The 22,795-nt window shown below is 46.1% G+C and overlaps 1 protein-coding gene across 38 annotated transcripts in view; it reads left to right on the top strand.

Moving 5' to 3' along the window:
- Positions 1-22,170, top strand: part of SORBS1 (sorbin and SH3 domain containing 1) — a 232,472-nt gene extending 210,302 nt beyond the window's left edge. For 21 of the 38 annotated variants that reach the window (XM_043925955.1, XM_043925944.1, XM_043925954.1 and 18 more), the window contains 3 exons: positions 13,716-13,774; positions 17,014-17,126; positions 18,833-22,170. In XM_043925955.1, coding sequence (XP_043781890.1) covers positions 13,716-13,774; positions 17,014-17,126; positions 18,833-18,900 — 240 coding nt within the window. In that variant the 3' untranslated portion in view covers positions 18,901-22,170. Of the gene's footprint in view, positions 1-1,577; positions 2,355-12,946; positions 13,007-13,583; positions 13,775-17,013; positions 17,127-18,832 lie in introns of all 38 variants that reach the window. The other 17 variants (XM_043925926.1, XM_043925935.1, XM_043925924.1 and 14 more) reach the window with 3 other exon arrangements.
- The last annotated feature ends 625 nt before the right edge of the window (positions 22,171-22,795 follow it).

The following is a 22,795-nucleotide window of genomic DNA, read 5'->3' as shown; positions in this document are numbered from 1 at the left end:
TTCTCGCCACTGGTTTTCACACTCAGCCCAACAAATCTAAGTGCTAATGGCACACAGCCCCTCTGGGGTGGGTCTGCAGCAGTGCAGAGAGTATACATCCCAGGGTTTGTTTTCATGTGTACAAATGGCATTTTTCAAGAATTTGCTGGGAGAAATATTATCTCAGGGAAAAGGAAGCACTTAAGGTGATTGCTCTGGGGACAAGATGATTAGGGAGAGATATAAGTGTCTTTTTCAGTTGGTCCAAAACTCTGTTCTGGCAGCATCCCATGCTGAGTGAAGCTGATTGTCTGGGTACCACCGCTGTCCCATACATACCATGGCCAGTATGGTTCTCTTAATCATCTTACTGGTCAAGATTGGCCTGCAGAATACAAAGACTGCAAGAATTTCACGTCCTCATCCTCAGACATATAGACCAGATTCAGAATATTCTTTGCAGTCAAGAACTGGGTTGCAAAAAGAACTTACAGCATCTCTGTCTATGGGCTGAAAGGAAGTATATTTATAAGCATAATATGGTCTTTGCTTCCTAAACATTAATTATGAACAAACTTATTTTAAAATATAAATTATTCCAAACCCATCCTTACTGTCCCAAAGCCAAGGAAAAAACCAAACCTTGGGTTCAGGAGAGGCACAGTGGGGTGACTTCTGTGAAAGACTGACCATAAGTGGTAAGTTACAGGGAGGATGGTCAGGGGAACAAGAGCAGGACCTGGGGGCCCAGGATGACACTTGGAGGGGGCCTCTTTTCTCTCAGCCTCTAATGAGTTCCTCCTCTCTCACTTGCCATTGTTGACCCCAGGAGATGGTTCTTGGCTGAAAGCATGAGATAGGCTGACCCAAGGATTCTTTGCACGGCGAGATCTAGATCCTGTGATCTCGCAGGGAGAGAGTGGGAGCTGGGCATAAGGCATTCTGTTTCGTCACAGCATGAGGAACCCCGCTAGATTTTATGCTTGACTGTAGCCAAGTGCAACTATGAAACAAGATGGCTACACTGCTCCTACACCTCTCTGTAAGGCTCTTCACTGAACCCGCTAGAGAGAGTAAATGCCCAAGAAGGGCCAGGAGCAAGGACCTTTTTAAACTCTTTACTGAAGTATAGTTGACGTACACTGTTATATTCGTCTCAGTGTACAACATAGTGGTTCAGCCAGGCCACCTTTCTCTCCTCATGGCTCTGGGTCAGGGCTTCATTGCAGAGGCAGTTGGATGGAGTGGGGGTAGGGAGCTCCCAGTGTGTCCCTTTAAGTCTGATTCTGCGGACCAGCCAGCAGCATCTGTTCCTGTCCTAATGGGACCCTTTCTCCCGTCTCCATGCCACCTGCTTCTCCATCCTCCCCCGCCTGCACACACCCATGCATCCACACACATGCACCCGCATCCACATCCCAGGTTCTCTCCCAGCCCGACCAGATGATTTCCTTTCTGGACACCAGCGTGCCCTGTTCATCCTCTCCATTTTGTTCCTCTCTGGACATCCCATGTGATTGTTTTCCTCCTTTATTCTCTGTGCTGACACTTGTGCCTTTTACTTCTTTTGTTTTCTTCTCTCTCCTTCTCTTTTGAAGTTTTCTGGTCACAGCAAGCTGCTCATGCCAGCCCCCTCATCTCTGCCCCACCCCCGCCGAGCCCTGTCCCCGGAGATGCACGCTGTCACTTCTGAGTGGATCTCATTGACTGTAGGGGTCCCGAGCAGGCGTCCTCTGGCCCTGACCCCACCCTTGCCTCCTCTGCCCGAGGCTTCTATCTACAGCAGTGACCCCCTGGCCTTGTTTGCAAGGCCCAGCTCCTCGCTGCCCCTTAGCCTTCCCCACTCGGGCTGGTCGGACCGGCCCACCCCACATTCAGCGGTCTCCCCGCTGGCCCTGCCGCCTCCGCACAAAGCCCACTCCCCAGCTCCCGGGGCCCAGGCCTCCCTCCACGTCAACGGAGACAGTGGTACCTATGTGCCACCTCCGGGGGTCCTCCAGGATAGCTTCTCCCAGCCATGGCTTGGGCGATCTGACAGGGTCATCTCGGAGCTTAGCGACGCCTTTAGCAGCCAGGGTAAGCGGCAGCCATGGCGAGATGGAAATGGAGCGCGTGAGAGGAAAGCAGAGAGGGAGGCGGGTGAGAGATGCCCAGGTGGACCCGCCATCTCTAAGAAGAGCTGCTTGAGGCCGTCAGACGTGGTCAGGTGCCTGAGCACCGAACAGAGACTCACAGACCTCCACACCCCAGAGGAGAGCCGGCCCCGCCAGCAGCCCCTGGGGGGCCCTTTCTCGGGAAGGGAGGCTGAGCGCTCAGAGCTGCAGAGAGGTGGTGAGCCGGCCGAGAGGAAGGCCGCTCGGACGGGTGCGAGCCAGGTAGGCCTGCAGCATGACCGTGTGTGCCCGGGCATCTCGGGCAGCGGGACGGCCTCACCCACAGCCGAGTGGATGCCTGCAAGACCCGTTTGCTTGTTTGGAGACAAAAATATGACCCAGGAGGGGATGGAGGGGTCATCCATTAGGTTGTCAGGGCTGGAACAGCTGGAGGCCAGGGACAGTCTGTATTCTGGCCTCTCGAAGTGATTCCAAAGTAAGCCACACTGTTGGGTACCTCCTGGCCTGGTGCGAAAACCCACAAGAAGGCAGGCCTTCCTCCTAGCCCAGCTGCACCTGGGAGAGGACCCCGGGTTTGCTCTAACACAGCTGAGAACACCAGGCTTCAGTTTGGCTCCGTGTGGTTTGGTTTTGTGTGCGTTGCGCTTTGTTTCCATAACCCGTGGCGCTCTGCCTGCCAGCGCTTAGCCCCGTCGGGTCTCCGTCCTGTCTTGTGTTTGTGTGGGAGCTGAGCTGCTCACTGATGGGCACATACGTCTTGGTTTTGGGGGGATCGACCCACTGCTGGGGTCCTTGAAGGATAGGCCAGGTTTTTAGGCAACTGTCCCATTTTCTGTCTGGGACAACTACAAAGATTTTGGGGTTTGGACCGAGGTGGCCCTAGGATGTTTTGAGGGCTTAAAAATTGGGGGCAGGTGGTGGGGAGGTGAATGTGGCAATTAGATCATGGTTCTAATACTGGCTATGCTGTTTAATACCCCAGAATTCAGAGCCTTTGGGCAGCTTCTTCAAAGTAGCTGAGTCTGAATGCCTGCTCCCCTCTACTCTCTAGTGATTTGGAATTGAGTTACTTTCCCCTTCTCAGCCTCAGTTTCCTCATCTGTAAAATGGAGATGACAACTCCCTCACAGTCTGGTTGAGAGGATTTCATGAATTGATGCATGTCAAGTGCTAAGCATAGGGGCTGGGAATGGAACACATCAGTACTCTGTAAGTGGAAGCTCTCCACCTTGGAGCTTCTGGAGCTGAGAACTTTCTAGAATGTCTTTTGAACCAGATGGAATTCTTGAAGATGTCTCCAAGCCATTTATTATCTATTGTGCACAATGCCCATGGTAGATGATGATGTTTCATCTCAGTTTCCCTTTAAAGTGTCATTTACTCAACAGATACTCATTTGAGGCCTGTAGACACCTCTGGGCAGGAGACAGGGTTTCCCATTCTGCCTTTGAGGAGCCTGTGCTTCAGGGAGACTGGCGCGCACAGCTGCAGAGGTGTGCCTGGAGGCCGCAGGAGCCTACGGCCTGAAGCGCAGGTTTGGCCAGACCTGCGGCCCCAGCCTGATGCTGGGGAGTGGGGCGTCATTGCTGCGGGGAAGGACAGCATGTGATAATGGTCAGTAGTCAGTCTCTAGCTCCCCACTGGCTTTCTCCTGTCCAAAGTAGGAGTGCAATTTGTCTCTCAGTCACAGGACAGTGTAAGGATTAAAGAAGGTAGGTGTGGTGCCTGGCAGGCGGGAAGGCTCCCTGAAGTGGCATGTTGCTCCAGCTCTGAGGGCAGTGCTGAGGAAATAGCCATACCTGGGGAAGGCTTTGCCTGGGCAGGTGTTCCCGGAAGGCATGTTCTGTGAGGAGAGAAGGGTGTGTCCAGTCAGGGAAAGAAATAATTGGCTGGGGGAGAGGTGGTGAAGCGACTGACGGGAAAGGAACAATTCTGGAAAGGTTCTAAGTCAGACCTTGGGGCCTGGAGACCTCCTCGTGGTTGGCGGTGAGTCATTGCGGCCCAGTGCCAGGACCCAGTGTACACAGGATGCGTACACGGTGCTCGGAAGAGGCTGGGGGTACACACTTCCCACTTCCTCACTGGGAGAGGAGGCGGCGTGCTGCCAAGCTTGTTGAAAACTGGTTTTTCTTTCCTGGTGGGCCTCCAGGCCCCAGGTGCACCCCTTCGCATCCCCTGCCTCCTGCTCTCCCAACAAAACGCTGGACCCTGGCCTTACTCCATGTTGAGAGCCGGGGGGTTATGTGAAAACAGCTGCTGCCCACACACTCCGTCACCAATCCCTTCACCTTCCCCTCCTAGGACTGGGAAGACAGCTTGGGAAATGAGGTCCTTCCAAGGAAGCTTTCTGCCTTTCTTGAGGCCCTCTTGGGCTGACAGAGCACAAGATGGGAAGGGCTTGAATGACAGGTATTCTCTGGTGACCCAGTGACCTCAGGCTGTGGCACTTACTTGAACAAATGCATTCCAGACCTGCTTGTATTACCAAGAAAATTGTCAGCCCGCTCTTGTCCTTGCTGGGGGCAAGGAGCCGAACCAATAATTCAACTCTGTTATCAGTATTGGGGACCTAGATAGATATTCTGATCTATAAGTGGAGGGAATCTAACCAGAGAGCAAGAAAAGACACTCGGACGTGTTTTGACCTTTCCTCTTCTATTTGAGTGTCTAGGATGTTCCAGGCACTGTGCAAAGTGCTGCAGGAGGCAGAGAGGGGTGGAGCATTGTCAGGGGCCCCCCTGCTCTCAGGAAAGTCTCTCCTCCTTTCTGGGCTTAGAAGGCCTCATGGAACTGGCCGTTTTGACAGCTAAACCAGCCTCACCCTCCCAAGTCTCCCCTGCTTGTGCGTCTGGAAAGTTTCCACCCATCCTTTACTTCTCCACTCCTTCCAGGAAGCCTTTCCTGCCAACTTTCCCCTCCCCCTGCAAGACTAGATTAAATGCTGGACTTTGTGCTTTCACAGCCCCCAGCACCTGATCTAAGGGGCACTTATCAACTCTATTGTATTTGTCCCTTTGTCTGTCACCGGCAGGGCGCGAGGGACCAGGACACCTGATACGAGGAAGGTGCTCAACAAGTATTTGTTGAGTGAAAGCAAAGATACATTATGAGTGACCCCAACTAAAGGAGCGTAGATCTCTACTGGGGGATAAGACATGTTCACAAAAATAATTATAAGGTAGACCAGGAAGGAGGGTCACAAACAGTTTCCTTGGGGAGTTCAAGATGAGAATAAGCAAGGGGTGGGAGGTGTGGGGTGAGGTGGACAGATTTCAAGAGAAAAGTGACTTCTGATTTGGAGCTTCAGGAACTGGGAGTTTTATGATAGGTGAACAGCAGCGGGGCAGCATTCTAAGCAAGCAAATAGCCTAGCTAAGCCCCAGGGGTAGGAATGTGAAAGGGCAGGTGAGTTCTGGTTTCAGTGGGGCTTCTGTGTCCGCAGGTGGGGAGAAGGGGCTGTGAGCAAAGCTCGGAGGGCTGGTTGGTGCACATGTAGATACTGGTCAGCACCTCCTCACAGAGTCTGGTCATCCTCCACAGGTCCTGTGACCCTTGCTAACTGGTCATCCACATTCCCTACTTGGTGCTAGTCCCTGTTCTGCTGCTTTCTTTCTCCTGAGTCACCTGTCCAGCCCATCCCACAACCCCCAACTCTGCAGACGTGTGAGCACTTCCTTGTGAAAGGGTTTGACTTTTCACTCTTTTGTAGACTCCCAAGGTGATGTGACCTTGGGTCGGTTGTGCATGTTTTTAGCTAGGAGTTCTCTGAACAGCAGAAGGGGGTGAATGAGGGGCAAGGGGCGATTAGAGGAAGACAGGATCGGTGGGAAGAGTGCTGCATTCAAAGTTAGGGTTCCTGGGCTCTATCTCCTGCCTTGCCATGAGCCTGCTGTGTGTCTCTGGGTGAGTCACTTCCCTTCTCTGGCTTCACCATCCATAGACAAAAGATCCAGACAAAGCTGACTTCTTGTTAGTTTTGATAGTCTCTGATTAACTAAAAATCCTGTGTGAATTTCAGTTATAAGGAAAGAGAAGAAAAAATACAAAATTTTAAGGAGGGGGGTTTATAATAGACCTGTGGACCTTCATAGTGAAAAAATAAGTGTTTCCCTTTGTTTTTTGAGGGACAACTAATTGGACAAAAATACACAAAATGCCCAAGAGTTCTGAATTATCAACCAAGTTCCTGGGTTTTGTTGAGCATAATTTTAGCTAGGAAGATTCAGGACAATTGGTCAAGAAAGTGAAGGGGAAGATGGTCTTGGGATTCTCCAGCATTCATCAATATTTTCTGAGCTTTCCCCAAGAGAGAAGCACTGTTCGCTGACTAGCCTCCAGATTTGGTTGTTAGGAGCTTCTATAACTGGTGTAAGAGATCCTCATAGAATTTTTTACTTTAAAAGAATCTTTAAAGTCACTCCAGTGACTTGTAATGTTTTCTGGATCACAAAACTTTTGAGAATCTGAGGTTAGCTGAGTCTAGGCCAGGGGTTTGGGAAAGAGGGTGGCACACACACAATTTTGCATAATTATAACAGTATAATCTGGGGGAATAATTTTTAAATAAAAGTATTCAGGAAAGCTCTGTGTCCTCAAAGCATCTGAGAAGCATAAGAACAATACTACAGCCTTGGAGAAAGGAGAGTGGGAAGGGAAACAGGACAGAAAAAAATGTGCTTTGGTGAGCTCAGAGGGAACAGCCCTTACCACATGGAAACTAGGTGAGTTCCCAGAACTAAGATAAGAAAAAAGCTGTAGGCCTGCCTTGAGCATAGAAATCAGAAATAAAAGGGAAAGCATGTGATACAACTTACAAGAATGAAAAGGAAATTTAAATGTTAAAACACCCACCTAATAAGGGGAAACATTTTCCTTTGACTCCCTGAGAAGGGAAATCTCTAAATATACACAGAGTGTTCAACAATGTACAGGGTGGGGAGAGATGCTGGTTGCAGTTCTTAGAAAAATCACCAGCAGGTATGTATATGCTTAATAGTCAAGGCCCAGGGAACTAAGACCTGAAGTTTCAGGATCCACCCCTAAAAGAGGTGTTAGGAGAGAAATGGAGGATTTCAGTAGAAACCCAGCTCATGCCAGCTGCAGAGCACGTGTGAACTGAGGTGGCCTCTTGATCAGCACTTCCATCCAGCTATTCGGATATCTCCCTCCGGCAGATCAAGCATGATGGGAGGTGTGGGACCTGGAGTCAGAGAGACCAGGGTCCAAATTCTGGCTCTTCACTTCCCAATTCAGACATACTGGGTCTTAGTTTTATAAGATGAGGTAAATATTGACCACTTAATATTGAGTTGTTATGAGGATTAAATGAGGTTTTCTGGAGATGAATGCACCTAGCACAGAGCATGTAATTGGGACTCATTAAATATTGTTGTGTGATATCGAGGTAACAGGGAAAAGAAAAGTAGTTTATCCTCTTACTCCATTTCACCTAAGAGAGGAAGATGGCGTTGGAGGAGAGAAGAAAGTAGAAGGTGGAAGAATCCTTTTACTGGATTGTTGCCATTGTTCGGTTGCTCAGTCGTGTCTGACTCTGAGACCCCATGGACTGCAGCATGCCAGGCTTCCCTGTCCTTTACTATCTCCTGGAGTTTGCTCTAACTTTATCCATTGAGTCAGGGATGCCATCCAGCCATCTCATCCTCTGTTGCCCCCTTCTCCTCTTGCCTTCAGTCTTTTCCAGCATCAGGGTCTTTTCCAGTGAGTTGGCTCTTCACATCAGGTGACCAAAGTATTGGAGCTTCAGCTTCAGCATCAGTCCTTCCAATGAATATTCAGGGTTGATTTCCTTAAGGATTTTCTGGATTATTCACACAAATCCAGACTTTAGAAAATTTAGAATTTACACCCTGTAAATTAGTGCTTCTTCTTATTCTCTCACCTTGAGTACAAAGGCATTCTCTTGGAAAGTTTTGGTTTCTCCATACTTGGATACACGTTTGGCATCAGTTGTCTCATTGTTTTAGGAAAGAAACAGACCCCACCGCAGACTATATGAGAAGGTTAAGCGTGTAAGTTTAGTGCTATCATCAGGTTCAGATTACATCAAAGCTTGTCTGTGGACTGATCTGCAAGGAGATTGAGTGTAGGTGGTAAGCAGTTGAACTGATTGGTTATCATTTGTTTTGTTTGTAAGCTGGGTTCTTTTTCTTAGTACACCCAAGAGAAGGGCTCAGTGGAGCCAGACTATTCTGCAGACCTGCAGAGGTTTCCTAGAGCCAGGAGCCTGAATCATTCAGGTCTCCTGCCTCCTCTGGCAGAGTCTGCCTGTGGTCCTCCAGGAGCTGTAGTTCTTTCTCTGCCATCAGGGCAGCCCCTCACCTCCCACAAAGCCAGAAGAGAACCCTCCGGACACCCTGGAGGCTGCAGTCAGAGCCACCCTCCACCCCGTCTCCAGTGAGCAGTGAGGAAGTGCTGTTCCTTCTAAACCAGGTCAGCCCGGCCCAGTCTTTGTTCTCAGTTCATGGGATGCACACACACTAATGACTACAAGAGAATGTCAGAGCCAAAGAGGATATTTATGTAAATCATGTCCAAGCCTCTTATTTTACTGAGAACTTGAAATCCAAAGAAGTTAAGCATTTTCCTCAAGCGACAATGAACTAGTGTGACAGTCTGTCCTGGAACCCTCCCTTCCAGTCCAGCATCCCCTGGGAGGCCAGTGTTGGTCACCAGAAAGTTAGGGTCTCAGGAAAGGAGAAGGTTTGGAGCGGCTCACCATCTCTGAGACTCGTGACAGCCCTAGAAGGGCTCTGGGCCACGTGGGGGTGGGGCTTCTCTGTCCTGCCCGCAGCTCCAGGACTTCCTGCTGGCCTCCAGCCTGTGGACATTTTATTTTGGGCTTCAAGGCTTTGGCAAACACCCAGAGCTGGAAGAGAACGCTTAGTAACTCATAGGAGAACCAGGTGTTTTTTTGTGGATCCAGAGGGATTAACAGCCCCCAGAGACCAGCGTCCGATTTCTGAGGGACTGATCGCTGTGAACTGGAGGTGGGAAGGCAGCAGGGCCACAGAGCAGGGATACACACAAGGTTGCTGTCTTGGAAGAATGAGACACAAGCTCCAGGCCAAGAGGGCCAACTTGTGTGTGTCTGCACAAAAATGGAAGAAAAGCAGTTTCTGGATCAGTAGCTATCACCTGCTTACTGTTGATGAGGCTATGCAGGGTGCACTGGGGTGGAGGGGTTGGTGGTTCTTTTTCTAAACATGTGAAAAACTGGGATGTATTTCCAAGAGTCTGAAATGTCCCTAGCATGAGATAATAGTCCTTTTATCCCTAGCCCTGGCTGAGGTCGTGATTAGAACTTTGTCTGCTTTTGGGCTTAAAGAAGGGTGTACACTGAGACCCACGGAGGGTTTAGAGCAGCACTGGCCAGCAGGAATATACCATGAGTCATGTATGTAATTTAAAATTTTCTGGTAGTAAAATGGAGTGAGTGAAATTAATTTTAGTAGTATATTTGACTTATTAATCCAACATATCTAAAATAGTATCATTTTAATATATAATCAGGATAATTGTTGAGATATTTTAAATTCTTTATACTAAGTTTTGAAATAACTTTGTAAAAAAAAATAATTTTGTAAAAAGTGGAAATAATTTCATACTTACAACACATTTCCTACTGGTCCCGTCTCAGTGTTGAATAGATATGTGAGGCTCCTGGCTACCAGGTAGCATAGTTTCAGAGGAAGATATATAAAGCTGTAGATGGTTAGAAAACAGGACCAGGGAGAGAAAAAAACATACACCTAGAGAGGAAAAAAAAAAGCCTGAAGGTCAACAGCCTTCAAAATGAAGGGGAAGTCCCTATGGTGGATATCAGTGATTTCCATCTCCAACAAGGATCCACATGCCATACCCACTCATCCCCCTCAAAAAACTGGTTTACATTTCAGCCCTGTGAGATATTTGGTTTAAATCTAAGGAATGCATTTCACATAGGGAGAGACTGAATCTTAGCTAACAGGATAAATATTTACTTCACCTTCTTCCTTCATTCATTCCACAGACATTAAGTAGGGAACCAGTCACCTCTGAGGGGGGAGTTAAGTTTGTACTAGATGTTAAATGTATCCAGATGTGAAGGCTGCAGTGATGATTATCCTCTAGTTTGGCTGTGACCTGAGTCTGAGGAACATATTAGCTGGGTCAGGATCCCTTTTCAGTACTATTGGATCCTTGAGTTAATGACTGCATGATATCATTACTGCACACTGCACCTTTTACACAAAGTATTCAAGAAAAGTTACAGAAGAGGGAGAAGCTGGGTGTTGCTATCATTCTTACCCCAGCTCTCCCATCACCAGCTAAGAAGGAGGTGGTGTATGGCGATTAGACTCTAGAGTTTCAGTACCCCATGGCTCTGGCACCTTGTGAAAATCTTCAGACTTCCCTGAGCCTTAAACTTTCCTCTTCTGCCCTCCCCAAGTCCAAGGGTGAGTATGAAAGTCAGATTAGGAAACGGACCTCTATGTGCTTTGAAAGAAACTTTAAAAAAATTTAAAAGATACTTTACAAAACAAAGGGATAGTAAGCTATCACGTTCTTCATAATATATCTGATTCACCAAACTTCTTTTAAATTAAAGTATGAAATACTTGCTGTGTGGTTGATCCCAGTCATTCCTTTGGGATTAAAACTGATGCTACAGTGCTTCAGTAAACTGGAGGTCATGTCAGTAGACTGTCTGCATCCTCTGTTTGTACTACACTTGACCTGAGGTTGGTAGGCCACCAGCTGGAGTTTGGAAAAAAAAATTTTTTTTTTGAGAACTTTTATTTTCATGAGGTATCATCCAGATTAACCAGTCTTAGCTCACTGTAGCTAAGGAACCTCAGTGTTAGATAAATGAGATGCTCCAGAGCCTTGCTCCCTAAAGTTGGTCTGTGGACCATGCAGTATAGGCATCCCCACATAGAAATGAACACCCCAGATGTGTCAGACCAGAATCTGCATTTTAACAGGATCCCAGGTGATGCTGACGCACATCAGCGTTTGGGCAGCAGCTCTCTAGTTTCCCCTGTAGCAGTTGTCAGTGCAACCTCAGCTTGAACAGCTGTTGGGACCAACAACCGCTTCCTCTCAAGGCAGCCCCTTCTATTAGACGGCTCTCACTTTTAGAAAGTTTTCCCTTCTGTCAAGTCAAAATCTGCCTGTAAAGATCACCCACTCAGGGATGCCACATAGAAGCCCACTTAGTAGATGCTTGGGAGTGTCATTATTTTGTTATGCAGAAGCCTTGATCCAGAGGCTGGATGGGCAGTGAGGTCAGCTCCCAGTCATCTGGCAAAGGCCCGCAGGTCTGAGACATCTTCTAAGGAGCAAAAACCCTTGCAGTTCTCTTTTTAATTGAGTTCTATCTCTTCTTTTAATCCTGCCAGAGACCAGGGAGGCTGGTTTAAGGAAATGAGGTTTGGAGGGGTTTGGAGAACTTGAAGTGGTTTTTCAAAGGACTAGAGTATGGAAGTGATGTCTGGAATGGAAGTTGGCCCCGCAGGGCATGCAAGCAGATGGGGCATTTACAGCAGGGGGGAATGGGAAGGGATGGTGTGGTGGAGCAGTGTTAGCTCTTGCAGGCTGTGTGACATTGGGGAATGTGCTAAACCCCTCTGAGCATCAGCTTCTTAGGATTTAAAAGAAAATGGGATGATAACATTGTCTTGCCAGTCTCCAGGGTTTCTGTAGGACTCACTAAATATAATGTCAGTGGAGACAATTAATAATGTGGGAAATGGGTCAAGGATGAAAGAGAAGGTCCAACGAGATAGTAGATGAATCCAGGAGACAGGGCTTCTGCTAACTTGCTGGATGAGCTCAGGGAAAGTCCTCAGTGTCTCTGGCCTTCCTGGGAAACAAGTGGTCACACACTAAAGATCTGAGTGCTCTTCTAGAAGGCCCTGCAGTTGCTGTGGCTCATCAGTATTATTGCACATAACCTGGAGGGTTTCTCTAAAGATGGCTCTTCAAATGTTCAATTAGGGAGACTTCTTAAGAGTTGGAGTTGAATCCTCTCTGGGGTAAATAATTCCCAACACTCTTCCAGTGAAGGGCTGGCCAGCTCTACTACAGGATTGTTACTTTAAAGACAGGTCTGCTTGGCCTGATTGCACCTCATTTTCATGTCATCATGTGGTACCTGAGCTGGTGAGTGAAGAGTGATGGTTTCATTTCTACTGCTGTGTCAGGACACACGGTCCTGTTTCTGTAAGCAAGCCCTACTCTATGAGATATCGGAACTCATCTATCTCATACTTAGCTGGAATGTATCATTTGCAGGTTTTTCCTGGGAGAACAGCCTTGTTTGATACACCACATACTACCAGGGAGTTTTTCAAAAGCATTACTCTCTATAAGTACAAGAAAATGGCATACCTGATAGTTTTATGAGCCTGTTTTGCCAGAGGAGGCTCCCTGTCAACAAAACAACAGGAACGGGCTTTCGGTATATCAGTCCTTTCATCGATGCTTGCCAGCTAAGAGCGAGGGGACCAGCGTGCGTGCTCACAGAGGGACATGACTGTTCTTAAGGCCGCCCTTCTGTGTCTCTTCCCCACCAGTCTGGGGTCCCTGTGTTGTTCATCCTCACCTCACTGCAGCCATGCTCCCAACTGCCCATCTCATTGCCTGGATGCTTGCTTCTAACTCTGTACATTGCATTTTCTCCTCTGCACCCACCGTGTTGTCATGGAAACTCGGTGGCCATAGGCCACGAGTATCCGGTGTCATCGAGTGTGATGGTGTGGTATGTGTATTTGCTCACACTTTTATTTTTAATCCTTTTCAATGTGACATCTGCTAAAATGTCTCCCTTATAATTTGCTTGGTGATCACAGCCTTCTCATCATTCATTGAGAGCAGGACCTGATCTCACAGAATCTGAAAAGAGCTATGTGGTAAGATGCCTATTGAATACGACTGTAGCTTTTCTAAAGAGAATTCTGACTGATTTCTAGAATCTAGACTGGAGTAGACTGGTTGACTCACAGAGCCATTATTTTTAAGAATTTTATGGCTATTGTAGTAGAGAGAGAGATGCTAGGCTACCCCCTCCCCTCCCCAAAAAAGGCAGAGGAATTTAGAGACTATTTCTACTCTGCCTACATGTGGGATTAATATTTTAGTGCATGATTGGGGATACATACTTGCATCTCTATCCTGAAATTATTCCGTTTGTAACGGTTACTCACTAATTACAGGCCTTTATGCTGCTGCCTTTTAAAATTTAATATTCATACTAAATCCCAAATTCTTCTGTATCTTACCTGTTTTTTCCATGCTTTCGCCTGGATCCCTCCTGCACTCCACTACTGGAATATCTATTTTTTTTAAACTGGATCTTCAACTCTGTTGTTTCCCTGGACTTATGTGCTTCGTCTGGAATGTTACATCTCTTCCTCTCTTTCTTTTTTTTTTTGTCCCCATGTTGACTGTTTTATGGGGGTTTCTGGATATCTCGGGGCCACCTCACAGGAAGCAGTTTGCAATGAGATCATAAACATTGCCGAAAAATCTGTTCATTACTGCAGCACTGTTTCTCATCCCCTTGACTTTCATCACAAGGTATCCCCTTCTGACAATAAATCATCTTTAATCATTTCTCAGCAACCTCAAGCCCAGCAGCGAAGAGTCACCCCAGACAGGAGTCAAACCTCCCAGGATTTGTAAGTACATGTGGCGAACCTTGGTTGTTGCATTGTCCGTAGTCTGTTGCCCTTAGGAAGTGGGTCGTTGACTGGCTGTGGGAGCAGCCATGTAGGGGAAATGAACCCATCACTCCCAGCTTCTCTGAGGGCTTCTATGTAAGGCTGTTTCCTAACAGCCAATGTGAAAACAGGTGGGGGGTGAATAAAAGCAGTCAGGGCCTCTACGGGGAGGGGAGAGGTGGTAAGGAAGTGTAACTGCCATACAGGGCAAAGGGGGGCTGGGCTAACTGGTTTCATTCCTAGTGTTGTAAGAATACAGAGGGAGCAGTATTAATCCCGACTGGAGATGAATGAATAGGGTTGATCCATTCATTAAAAAAGAAAAGTATTAAAAAAAAAAAGAAAAGTATTGGATATCTCCTATGTTCCGTGCACAAAGGAGTAAACTCCATCCACAGGGAAAGGGGGTTTTGGAATAAGCATTGAAAGACAAGTTGGATTTGAGAGTTGGAGCAAGGAGGTAAAAGTCTTCTTAGCTGAGGAATCCAAATGTACTAAGACCCAGGGTAGATGTTGTGTTTGGAGAACACCAAGAGACCCTTATAGCCACAGGATGCAGTTCAGGGAGGAAATGGAGACGAAGTTCAAGGGGCAGGTTGGGACCAGATTGTAGAAGCCAGAATGCAATGGAAATACATTTGGATGTCAGTCTGTATCCACTCAGGAGCCAATGAAGGATTTTAAAATAAGGAACAATGAAGTTCCCTGGCTGTCCAGTGGTTAGGACTTGGCGCTTTCCCTGCCAGGTCACTGGGTTCAATCCCTGGTCAGGGAACTAAGATCTCACAGGCTGCACAGCATGGCCAAAAAAAATGTGTGGAACATGTTGCCTGGATTTCATTTTGGGAAGATAACTTGGACAATAGAATGGAGGGTGGATTTCAGGGACAAAGGACAAAGATAGTGGTTTGGAGATATGAGTACAGCAAAAAAGTGGTGAGGGGCTGAGCTTGGACAGAATGGGCACCTTGTTCATGGAAGTATACAAGATTCCCCAAGAAGACAGGGGTAAGGGGAGAAGAGAACTGAGGATGGATCTTTGGGGAACCAGCTTTTAAGGCCACAGAGTAGCAGCCAGCAAAGGAGACTGAGGAGGAGCAGCAAGAGACACAGGTGAGGGTTTAGGAGTGTTCATTGGTACTGAGCAGAGCAAGAAGGGTGTGGTCAGGGGTGCCCCTGCTTCAGAGAGGCCGAGGAGGGTAGGAAGTGAGAAACGTCCTCTAGGTGGCAAGTGGGAACAGTCATCGGTGATCTCTGCAGTGACAGTGTTGGGTGCAGGCAGATGCTATATTAGAAAGGGTCTGATGAGTCAGTGTGATCCTGAGTGGAAAGAGCTAGGGGATGGGGGCTAGAGAGTCAGGGAGCAGCAGAGGACAGGGGAGGTGTTTTCAGGATGCAGAGGCTCAGGCACTTAAGGAGGAGTTGACAGAATCAAAGATGTCAGAGAGAAGATGTAATTCAATGAAACAGCCCAGGGGCCGGAGCTTAGCCTGGCCAGGAGCGGGGACCCTTCCTTACACATGGAAACAGGGGCAGGAGGGGAGGAAAGTTAAAGTTCTGCTCAGAGTTGGGCACCAGAATTGGCAGAGGAAGTGAGGGAAGGACTCTATAGAACTGTGTCCCTGTTAGCATGAGGCCCGTCCAAAATCAGAGCCCACTGGGGACCCAAGCAGCAAGGTCACGGGACTGTGTGCAGCCAGTCTCCGCTGTCTGGGGTGAGAGCAGAGAGGCAGGTAACAGGGCTAACCTCGTGGAAATGAGGCAGGCAAGGAAGTCACCACAACAGTGAAGGGGCTGAGGCACCGTCAGGAGTCCAGTTTAGGCAAGAGACAGCAAGCAAATACAGAAACACCGAAATGTATTCAGTTACCAAATGGAAGTTCATCAGTGTCACTTCTTCCTCATTAGAGACCTTACTTCTGGCAGAGAGATCCATCTACCAAAGTCTCATGATATCTAGATAAATGTGGAAAATTAAATTGCCCCTTTGGCTTGCTAGCAGAGGACAACAAACCTCTTGTTTCTGGAAACTGATTCCACTTATTTCTAATCCCTCTCACCCACACCCTGGAATTCACTGACATCCACTGAAAGTGGTAGAGGATTGGCTCATTTGGAAAGTTTTGCCTGCTATTGTTGTTTCAAAGTATCAAGTAAACAGAATTGTGAACTGGTAGGTGCTTCTTAGTGAAAGTGTGATAGTCGCTCAGTCGTGTATGACTCTTTGCAACCCCATGGATTGTAACCCACCAGGCTCCTCTGTCCACAGAATTCTCCAGGCAAGAATACTGGAGTGGGTTGCTATTCCCTTCTACAGGGTATCTTCCTGACCTACAGGGGATTGAACCCACATCTCTTGCACCTCCTACATTGCAGGAGGATTCTTTACCATCTGAGCCACCAGGGAAGTCCCAGTAGGTGCTTCTTAAGCATTTGTCAAAAGAATAAATGAAAACAAGGCTTTATTTGTTGCCAAAGCAGGTATCAATTTCACAAGTAGTCCAGCTTGGTCTAGAGCCTGTCAGAACAGCACAGGCCATGTTGCCTTAGGCCAACTAGCAAGTAAATAAAAATTTTAACCCCAAACATTACTGGGATAGATATGCCTTCAGGAGTTTTAGAAAAATGGCATCCACATTTCAAGGCAATTAATAAAATATGTGTTGGCATGTAAAGAAACTCAAGGTAGTATTGCTAAATAGTGTGGTAACTGGCATATACTTTTAAAAATTACATATATACACCTGACAATTGCTTCATGCTCTCCAATGTGCGTGACCAGGATATAATGTCTGTCTCTGGACCTAAGTAACTTCTGATTATCCTTGACAATCTACACATATTATCTTGTGTTAAGAACTTGATTAACTTTCAAGGGGGAGCATCTAGATAAAAAAGCTTGGCTAAAGTAACCAGATGAAACTAAATGAAAGCAACAATTATGACTTGCTTCTCAGATTCTCGATCCCTCTGATTCTTAATTTACTTATCACATATTGAATGGATCTCCCCCAATGCTAAGTTATTAGAGAAAGAGCCAATAAAATACTTTTATCCCCACTAATGAGTAGGAAACACTACACAAATGTTGATTTAACTGAAACAGGTTTTATTTATTTTTTTGAAACAGGTTTTAAAAACTCATTTAATGCCATCAGCATTTGAGTCACTTACTAATCATTTTTTTGAATTTACAGATTTAGCTACCAAGCATTGTATAGCTATATACCACAGAATGATGATGAATTGGAACTCCGAGATGGAGATATTGTTGATGTCATGGAAAAATGTGACGATGGGTGGTTTGTTGGTAAGTGATACCGTGCTTTTCTTATCTGTTGTGTACTGAAGGAAAAACTCAGAGTGATGAGTCACAAAAAGAGCACTGTTTTCTGCACAGAAAGAGAGCTGTCTCAGTTCCTATACCACCGTCAGGAATGCTGGGCCACCCACTATAGGTTTGTTCTCAAATCAGTGTGGATGATAGTAACTACGAACCTGAAGACCAAATATGCCAACATCTACTGCACAGAAGGGCAGTTGCCAGTTGCATTTATTGAGTTCTATTTGTATTTGGAGGGGTGGGGGGTAGGGGACACTGCCTGGCTTGTGGGATCTTAGTTCCCAGACCAGAGCTTGAACCTGGACCCCAGCAATGAAAGAGCTGAATCCTAACCACTGGACTGCCAGGGAATTCACTGTTTCTATTTCTGTTGTGCATCTGTCTGTCCTACATTTGGAAATTTTAATTTTTAAAACTCCTGTGGAACAACAGAAGACCATGTGCATGTAGATTTCTGCCATGAAGTGCAAGCATATATGTAGAGAGTCCGAAGACCTCATTTACTCCAGGCTTCTAATAACTTTAACCAAAGCAATACCTGATGAATTAAAGGAGTCACCTTTATAGGATAGAGCAGAGAAAGATCAGAATTTGAGATTCTGTAACAAAACAGATGCTTAGTAATACTTTCTTACTGAAGTTCTTTCAACAAACAGCCTATAAGACAAAAATAGTCCTCTTTTCACAGATTCAAAATCTTTACCATCTCAGTTCTCTGTAGCCTCCCTGACCATTGCCCTGGGGCTTCAGCTAACTGTTTTAGATGGTGTTAACTTTGACTCATTCTTCTAGATGTTTTAGTTTGTGCAACAACTCCAAGCCACTGGTAGTGGCTGCTTGAAATGTGTTCAACAGGATTCTGAAGCCCTAGCCAAGTCAACTGGGGAAAGGATGCAATGATCAAATTATGCTGTCTGCTGATGAGAGTAATGATGATGCAACATCTGTCTGCCACCCCACCCTCCAGCTTTAGAGAAAGTCCAGTTTCTAAGACTCTGTGCTCCCAATGTAGGGGACCCAGGTTTGATCCCTGATTAGGGAATTAGATCCTGCATGCTGCAGCTAAGACCTGGAGCAGTCAAATAAATTAATTTTTAAAAGTTGATTACTAAAAAAAAAAATTCCAAGGGAAGGAACTCGGTTAGGGACCCAGCAATTCTGGACATCAAACAGTCCAGGAAAGGTTCTGTGGTAGCTCAATGTTCTGGAATCCTGGACAAGGTTGGTAGCAAAGACACAGAGTCAATTTGGGGCTTAGGCACAGGCTTAGGAGAGAAATTTCCTTTCACTATGCAGTCATATCCAGAGGACTTTCAGAAATGCCACAGTTTAGAAGTCTAAATCCCCCTAACCTTGGTGTGTTGGATAGCTGTGTTCATTCTTCCATAAAAGAGAAGCACTGGAAAGAGCTGTGGGCTGGGAGTCTGAAGACCTGGGTTCAAAGTCTGCCTCTCTGTTTGGGCTTCCTCATCTGAAAAAAAAATGGGAGTGTTAAAGAAATGTCTTGCTTATCACCCAGCTATTCTGCAGCCTAAACGAGATAAGATAGGGCAAAGTGATTTGGAAACCATATGCCCTTCTACAAGCTTTGGGATTGTTATCAAGGACTCTCTCTCTGAACTCAGTTCTGAGTCAGTCTTCTCATTGTGTCTGTGTTTTTTTGTTTTTAATAGGTACTTCAAGAAGGACAAGGCAGTTTGGTACTTTCCCAGGCAACTATGTAAAGCCTTTGTATCTATAAGAAGACTGAAAACTACAGAGATGATTTTTATTGGAGGACGAAGCATAATTCATGAATTGGTCTCTTTATTTAAATGTTGAGTCAGTAGGAAAACTAATGCAGTGGATAAAGTAAGAAGCAAAAGAGAGGACAGAGAAGTGTTGTATTTAAAACCTGAGCCTGTCGAAGCTTACTGCGTGTATCGGACAGGGCTGAACCATGCGAAAAAGGAATGAGGCAAGTCGGTATTTACTTAGCTGCTTCTGGGAGCCATGCCAGCCCTGCCCTCCTCTTCCCAGCTTGGGTAACCTGATCTGGAGTACGGTCCCAGAGCAGTTAAGCCAGAACTGCCTCTTGCTGCTTCAGGCTTGACCAGCTTTGGCTCAAAAGGGTCATTTAGCCTGCAGGTGCCCTCGGAGCACCAGGCAGATCCCCAGCCATCCTCCAAGGCTCCACACGGACTCCTCCAGTTGCCCTGGAGCCTCCTGGTCCCCTAACACTGCTACAGATCAGTTGGGCCCACCGAGGCAATCCCTACACAGTGGTGGAGACCCCAAACAACCCAAGGCCAAGTGCCCCACTGGAGGTAGGTAGGGAAGTAGAGGTCAGAGAAGGCGCTCCATGCACTCAGCATGCATGCAGCGTTACCATTGACGCCCCTGGTGTTCAGACAGAAAAGCACACAAGGCTTGCCCCTGGAGCAGGGTGGTCGGGCAGATAGTTCCATTTGTATTTCCAGGTGATTAAGGCGAGAAGCCTGTAGCTCTTGAGGTCCCCTGCCATATGGCTCCTTCCATATCATTGGCTTTTATAAGCAGTCACTTTCTGGGCAGCATAGTGTCATTTACAGAATGCCATTGCTACCCTTACTTTTCTGGATTGTTTTAGGCCAGGACAGTTGGGGGTTGACAGGCTTATTCTTAGAACAAGGAATGGTGTTCAGTGACTCAACGTAACACACACTGATGTATACTGGATGCCTGGGGCCACCAATGAGCAAGGCGTGCTCCAAGCCTTAGAAAGGGTTCACCACATCTCCATTTTCACCATGTATCCCCCTAGGAGCCCGACGACCACTCAGAATGTAGGAATCCAGGGTTATGTATCCTGACACACCCTGTGGGGCTTCCCTTTAGAAGGTGCAACTGCAGTGGCCCTACATTTGAGGCTGTAATTCTGCTACTTTCAGGAGGTCTGTCTTTTGTAGGGGGGCCAGAGCCAAGAAGGGAGGCCTCTGTGATGCCTGGGGTGTACAGTCACAACTTTATCCAATTCAAGGATGTTTATAGACCTCTGTTAGACACCTTAGAGAGATAAAGATAGAAATGACCCATTTTCCTGCCTGCTGGGAACTCAGAGGTGATTGGAGAGACAGACACACAAAAATACTGAATCAAGAGAGACTGCGATATGTGCTAAGAAGGGTGTGAGAGGAAGAGATGAATTTTCCCTGTCGGGATCCTAGAAAGCATTGTCATATATCTCTCTCCATTAGCTCACTTTTGAACAACTAGGATGCTGGAAGAACCTTTGTCCGAGGGTAGTTTGTGGCTGGAAATATTTAGACCTGCTTCCAGGGTCTTCCAACTCTGATCCTCCCCACAAATCCACATTCGAGGTCATAAACAGGAGAAGCAGTTCCAGGTTGATAGGGTTGTGTACAGGACTCCTGGCTCTCTGCAGGTAGCTCAGAATTGGCCTGAGGTCCCAAAGTCTGGAATCTTTCCAAGTGGGCAGAGTTCATCTTCAGTGCCTCAGCTTCTGTCTCCATTACGCATCTTAGAACCTCGTATCAGCTGACCACCCTTCAGACAACCACAGTTCCCTCACTCCCTCTCCTCCAAGTCCTGCTCTCAGGAAAGCAACTGCCGCTGACTCCTTCACACTGAAGTGTAAATGACGGATGAGAAGAATGTGTTACTTCTTCCCAGAAACATTAGAACAGATCACAGAGCCTTAATTCCCAGGGGAAAGGCTGTGGAACCAATGGTGGAGGGTGGGGCTGGGGAGTGCAGGTGAGGGTGGATGAGCTTCCTGTGTAGAAAGGGACTTCTTGCTATTCCTTAAGTAAGACGCATTGCTTTGGAAGGTCCACCTCACCATCCAAGGGCGCTCGTTTCTGTCCTCCCTCTTCGAATATAGACCCCGTGCATATTCACATACACTTTGCACAACAGCGTTTCACCTGTTTTGGAATGTAATTCTTATATTGGCTAATGTGTTTCCTAGTCTTTCTTAGATGCAAACCATAACACGACTTTATCTGTTTTTTGAGGGGGTGCTTATTAAGTAGGTAATTTTGAACACCTCTTTAAATACAGCTAGAAAATAAACCAATTTGTAAAGCCACATTTGCATATGACGCCAGCCTCCCGACTTTGTTTATCTCCAGAATCCCAGGTATGCCTCACCAGTTTGCCCGTCTTTAATAAACTCATCTGTTAAAATCTGCATCAAACTTCAGCTTCCTATGTATGACAAAACAAGGAACAAAGGGTTCCAATTGCTCCTTTGTCTTCACACATTTAGTAATACAAAATACCTATTTTTATGCTGAGATATTTATACAGGTTTATTAATCGCAAGTGCAACTAACTGGCGGCATGCCCTGCAACACATTGTAATAGATTAGCCATGCTTCTGGGTAAAGGCAAGCCCTACACTACTTATCTTTTGCAGTCTCTCTGGGATCAGTAAGAGAAAAAAAAAATCACATGCTTAAGAAATGGGACTGTAAATATGTATATTTAACTTTGTATAGCCCATGTACCTACTTTGTATAGAAAAATAATTTTAAAAATCTGAACTGAAGGGGAGGGGGGTATAATAAGGAAGTCATGAAGTTTTTTGCATATTTAAATGAAGGAATTCCAAATAACTTACCTGCAGATTTTTAGCACAAAAATACCACTGTAAAGTGTTATAATTTTAAATAATCATTCTTTCTGGGAGAGAAAGTAACTGTTATCTCGGTTATAGTGTTTTCTTCTTATTTCATTTTTGATTTTTTTTTTTTTGCAGTCCTATTTATCTGCAGTAGTATTAAGTCCTATTGCTAGGTTACTACAAAAAAGATTATATTCTGAAAGAAAAATAACTGACATTATATATAACCAATTAATTTAAAGTATTGCCATTTAAATTACACACCAAGAGCATGTACCATGCAGACACAGATTTTTCTGTTCATCTATTTTTCTTTATGCAGTGGATCAATTTGACAAATAGATGTTGAATTACTACATTGGCTGTACATATTATTTAATAAACTTCATTCAAAATTGTGTGGCACATGCGTATTCTTACCATTCATTGTTTCTTTCCTTCCCTTTCAAGTTTCTCAACTGAAGCTTATATTCACTGCTTCAAAGGTGCACACTCACACCTGGCTTCCCCCTGAAGGCGGTAAAGAATCTGCCTGCAATGCAGGAGACCTGGGTTTGATCCCTAGGTTGGGAAGATCCCCCGAAGAAGGGAAAGGCTACCCACTCCAGTATTCTGGCCTGGAGAAGTCCATGGACTGTGTAGTCCATGGGGTTGCAAAGAGTCAGACACAACTGAGCAACTTTAATTTTCACTCCCCCTCTGAAGACGCCACTTATTCTATTCTCAAGAGGCTAACTCCATGATACTCTGTGAATTGATTAATGTTGACCACTTTGCCATTCTTTATAAAATTTTGTTCTGATTATAAGAATAATGCACATGTCTTTAAAAGCACAACTGACCATTATAACATATGTATAATGGGTCTAGATTTACTCCATAAGACATGGGGACAGACGACAATGAGACAGCACTTAGTGTTTCTAAACATGTTAAATCTGGCCCTGAGTCTTCTCTTGCTACAGTGGGTAAAGATGCAGTCCATCCTTCTGTTCACTCCCAAACCAAGTTTCTCGAGGCTGCAGCATTA

This window comes from Cervus elaphus, chromosome 15 (assembly GCF_910594005.1).
Source record: "Cervus elaphus chromosome 15, mCerEla1.1, whole genome shotgun sequence".
In the NCBI taxonomy this organism is placed as follows: domain Eukaryota; kingdom Metazoa; phylum Chordata; class Mammalia; order Artiodactyla; family Cervidae; genus Cervus; species Cervus elaphus.
The sequence above is the reverse complement of the archived record's forward strand: the minus strand, read 5'-3'. Positions and strand labels throughout refer to the sequence as shown.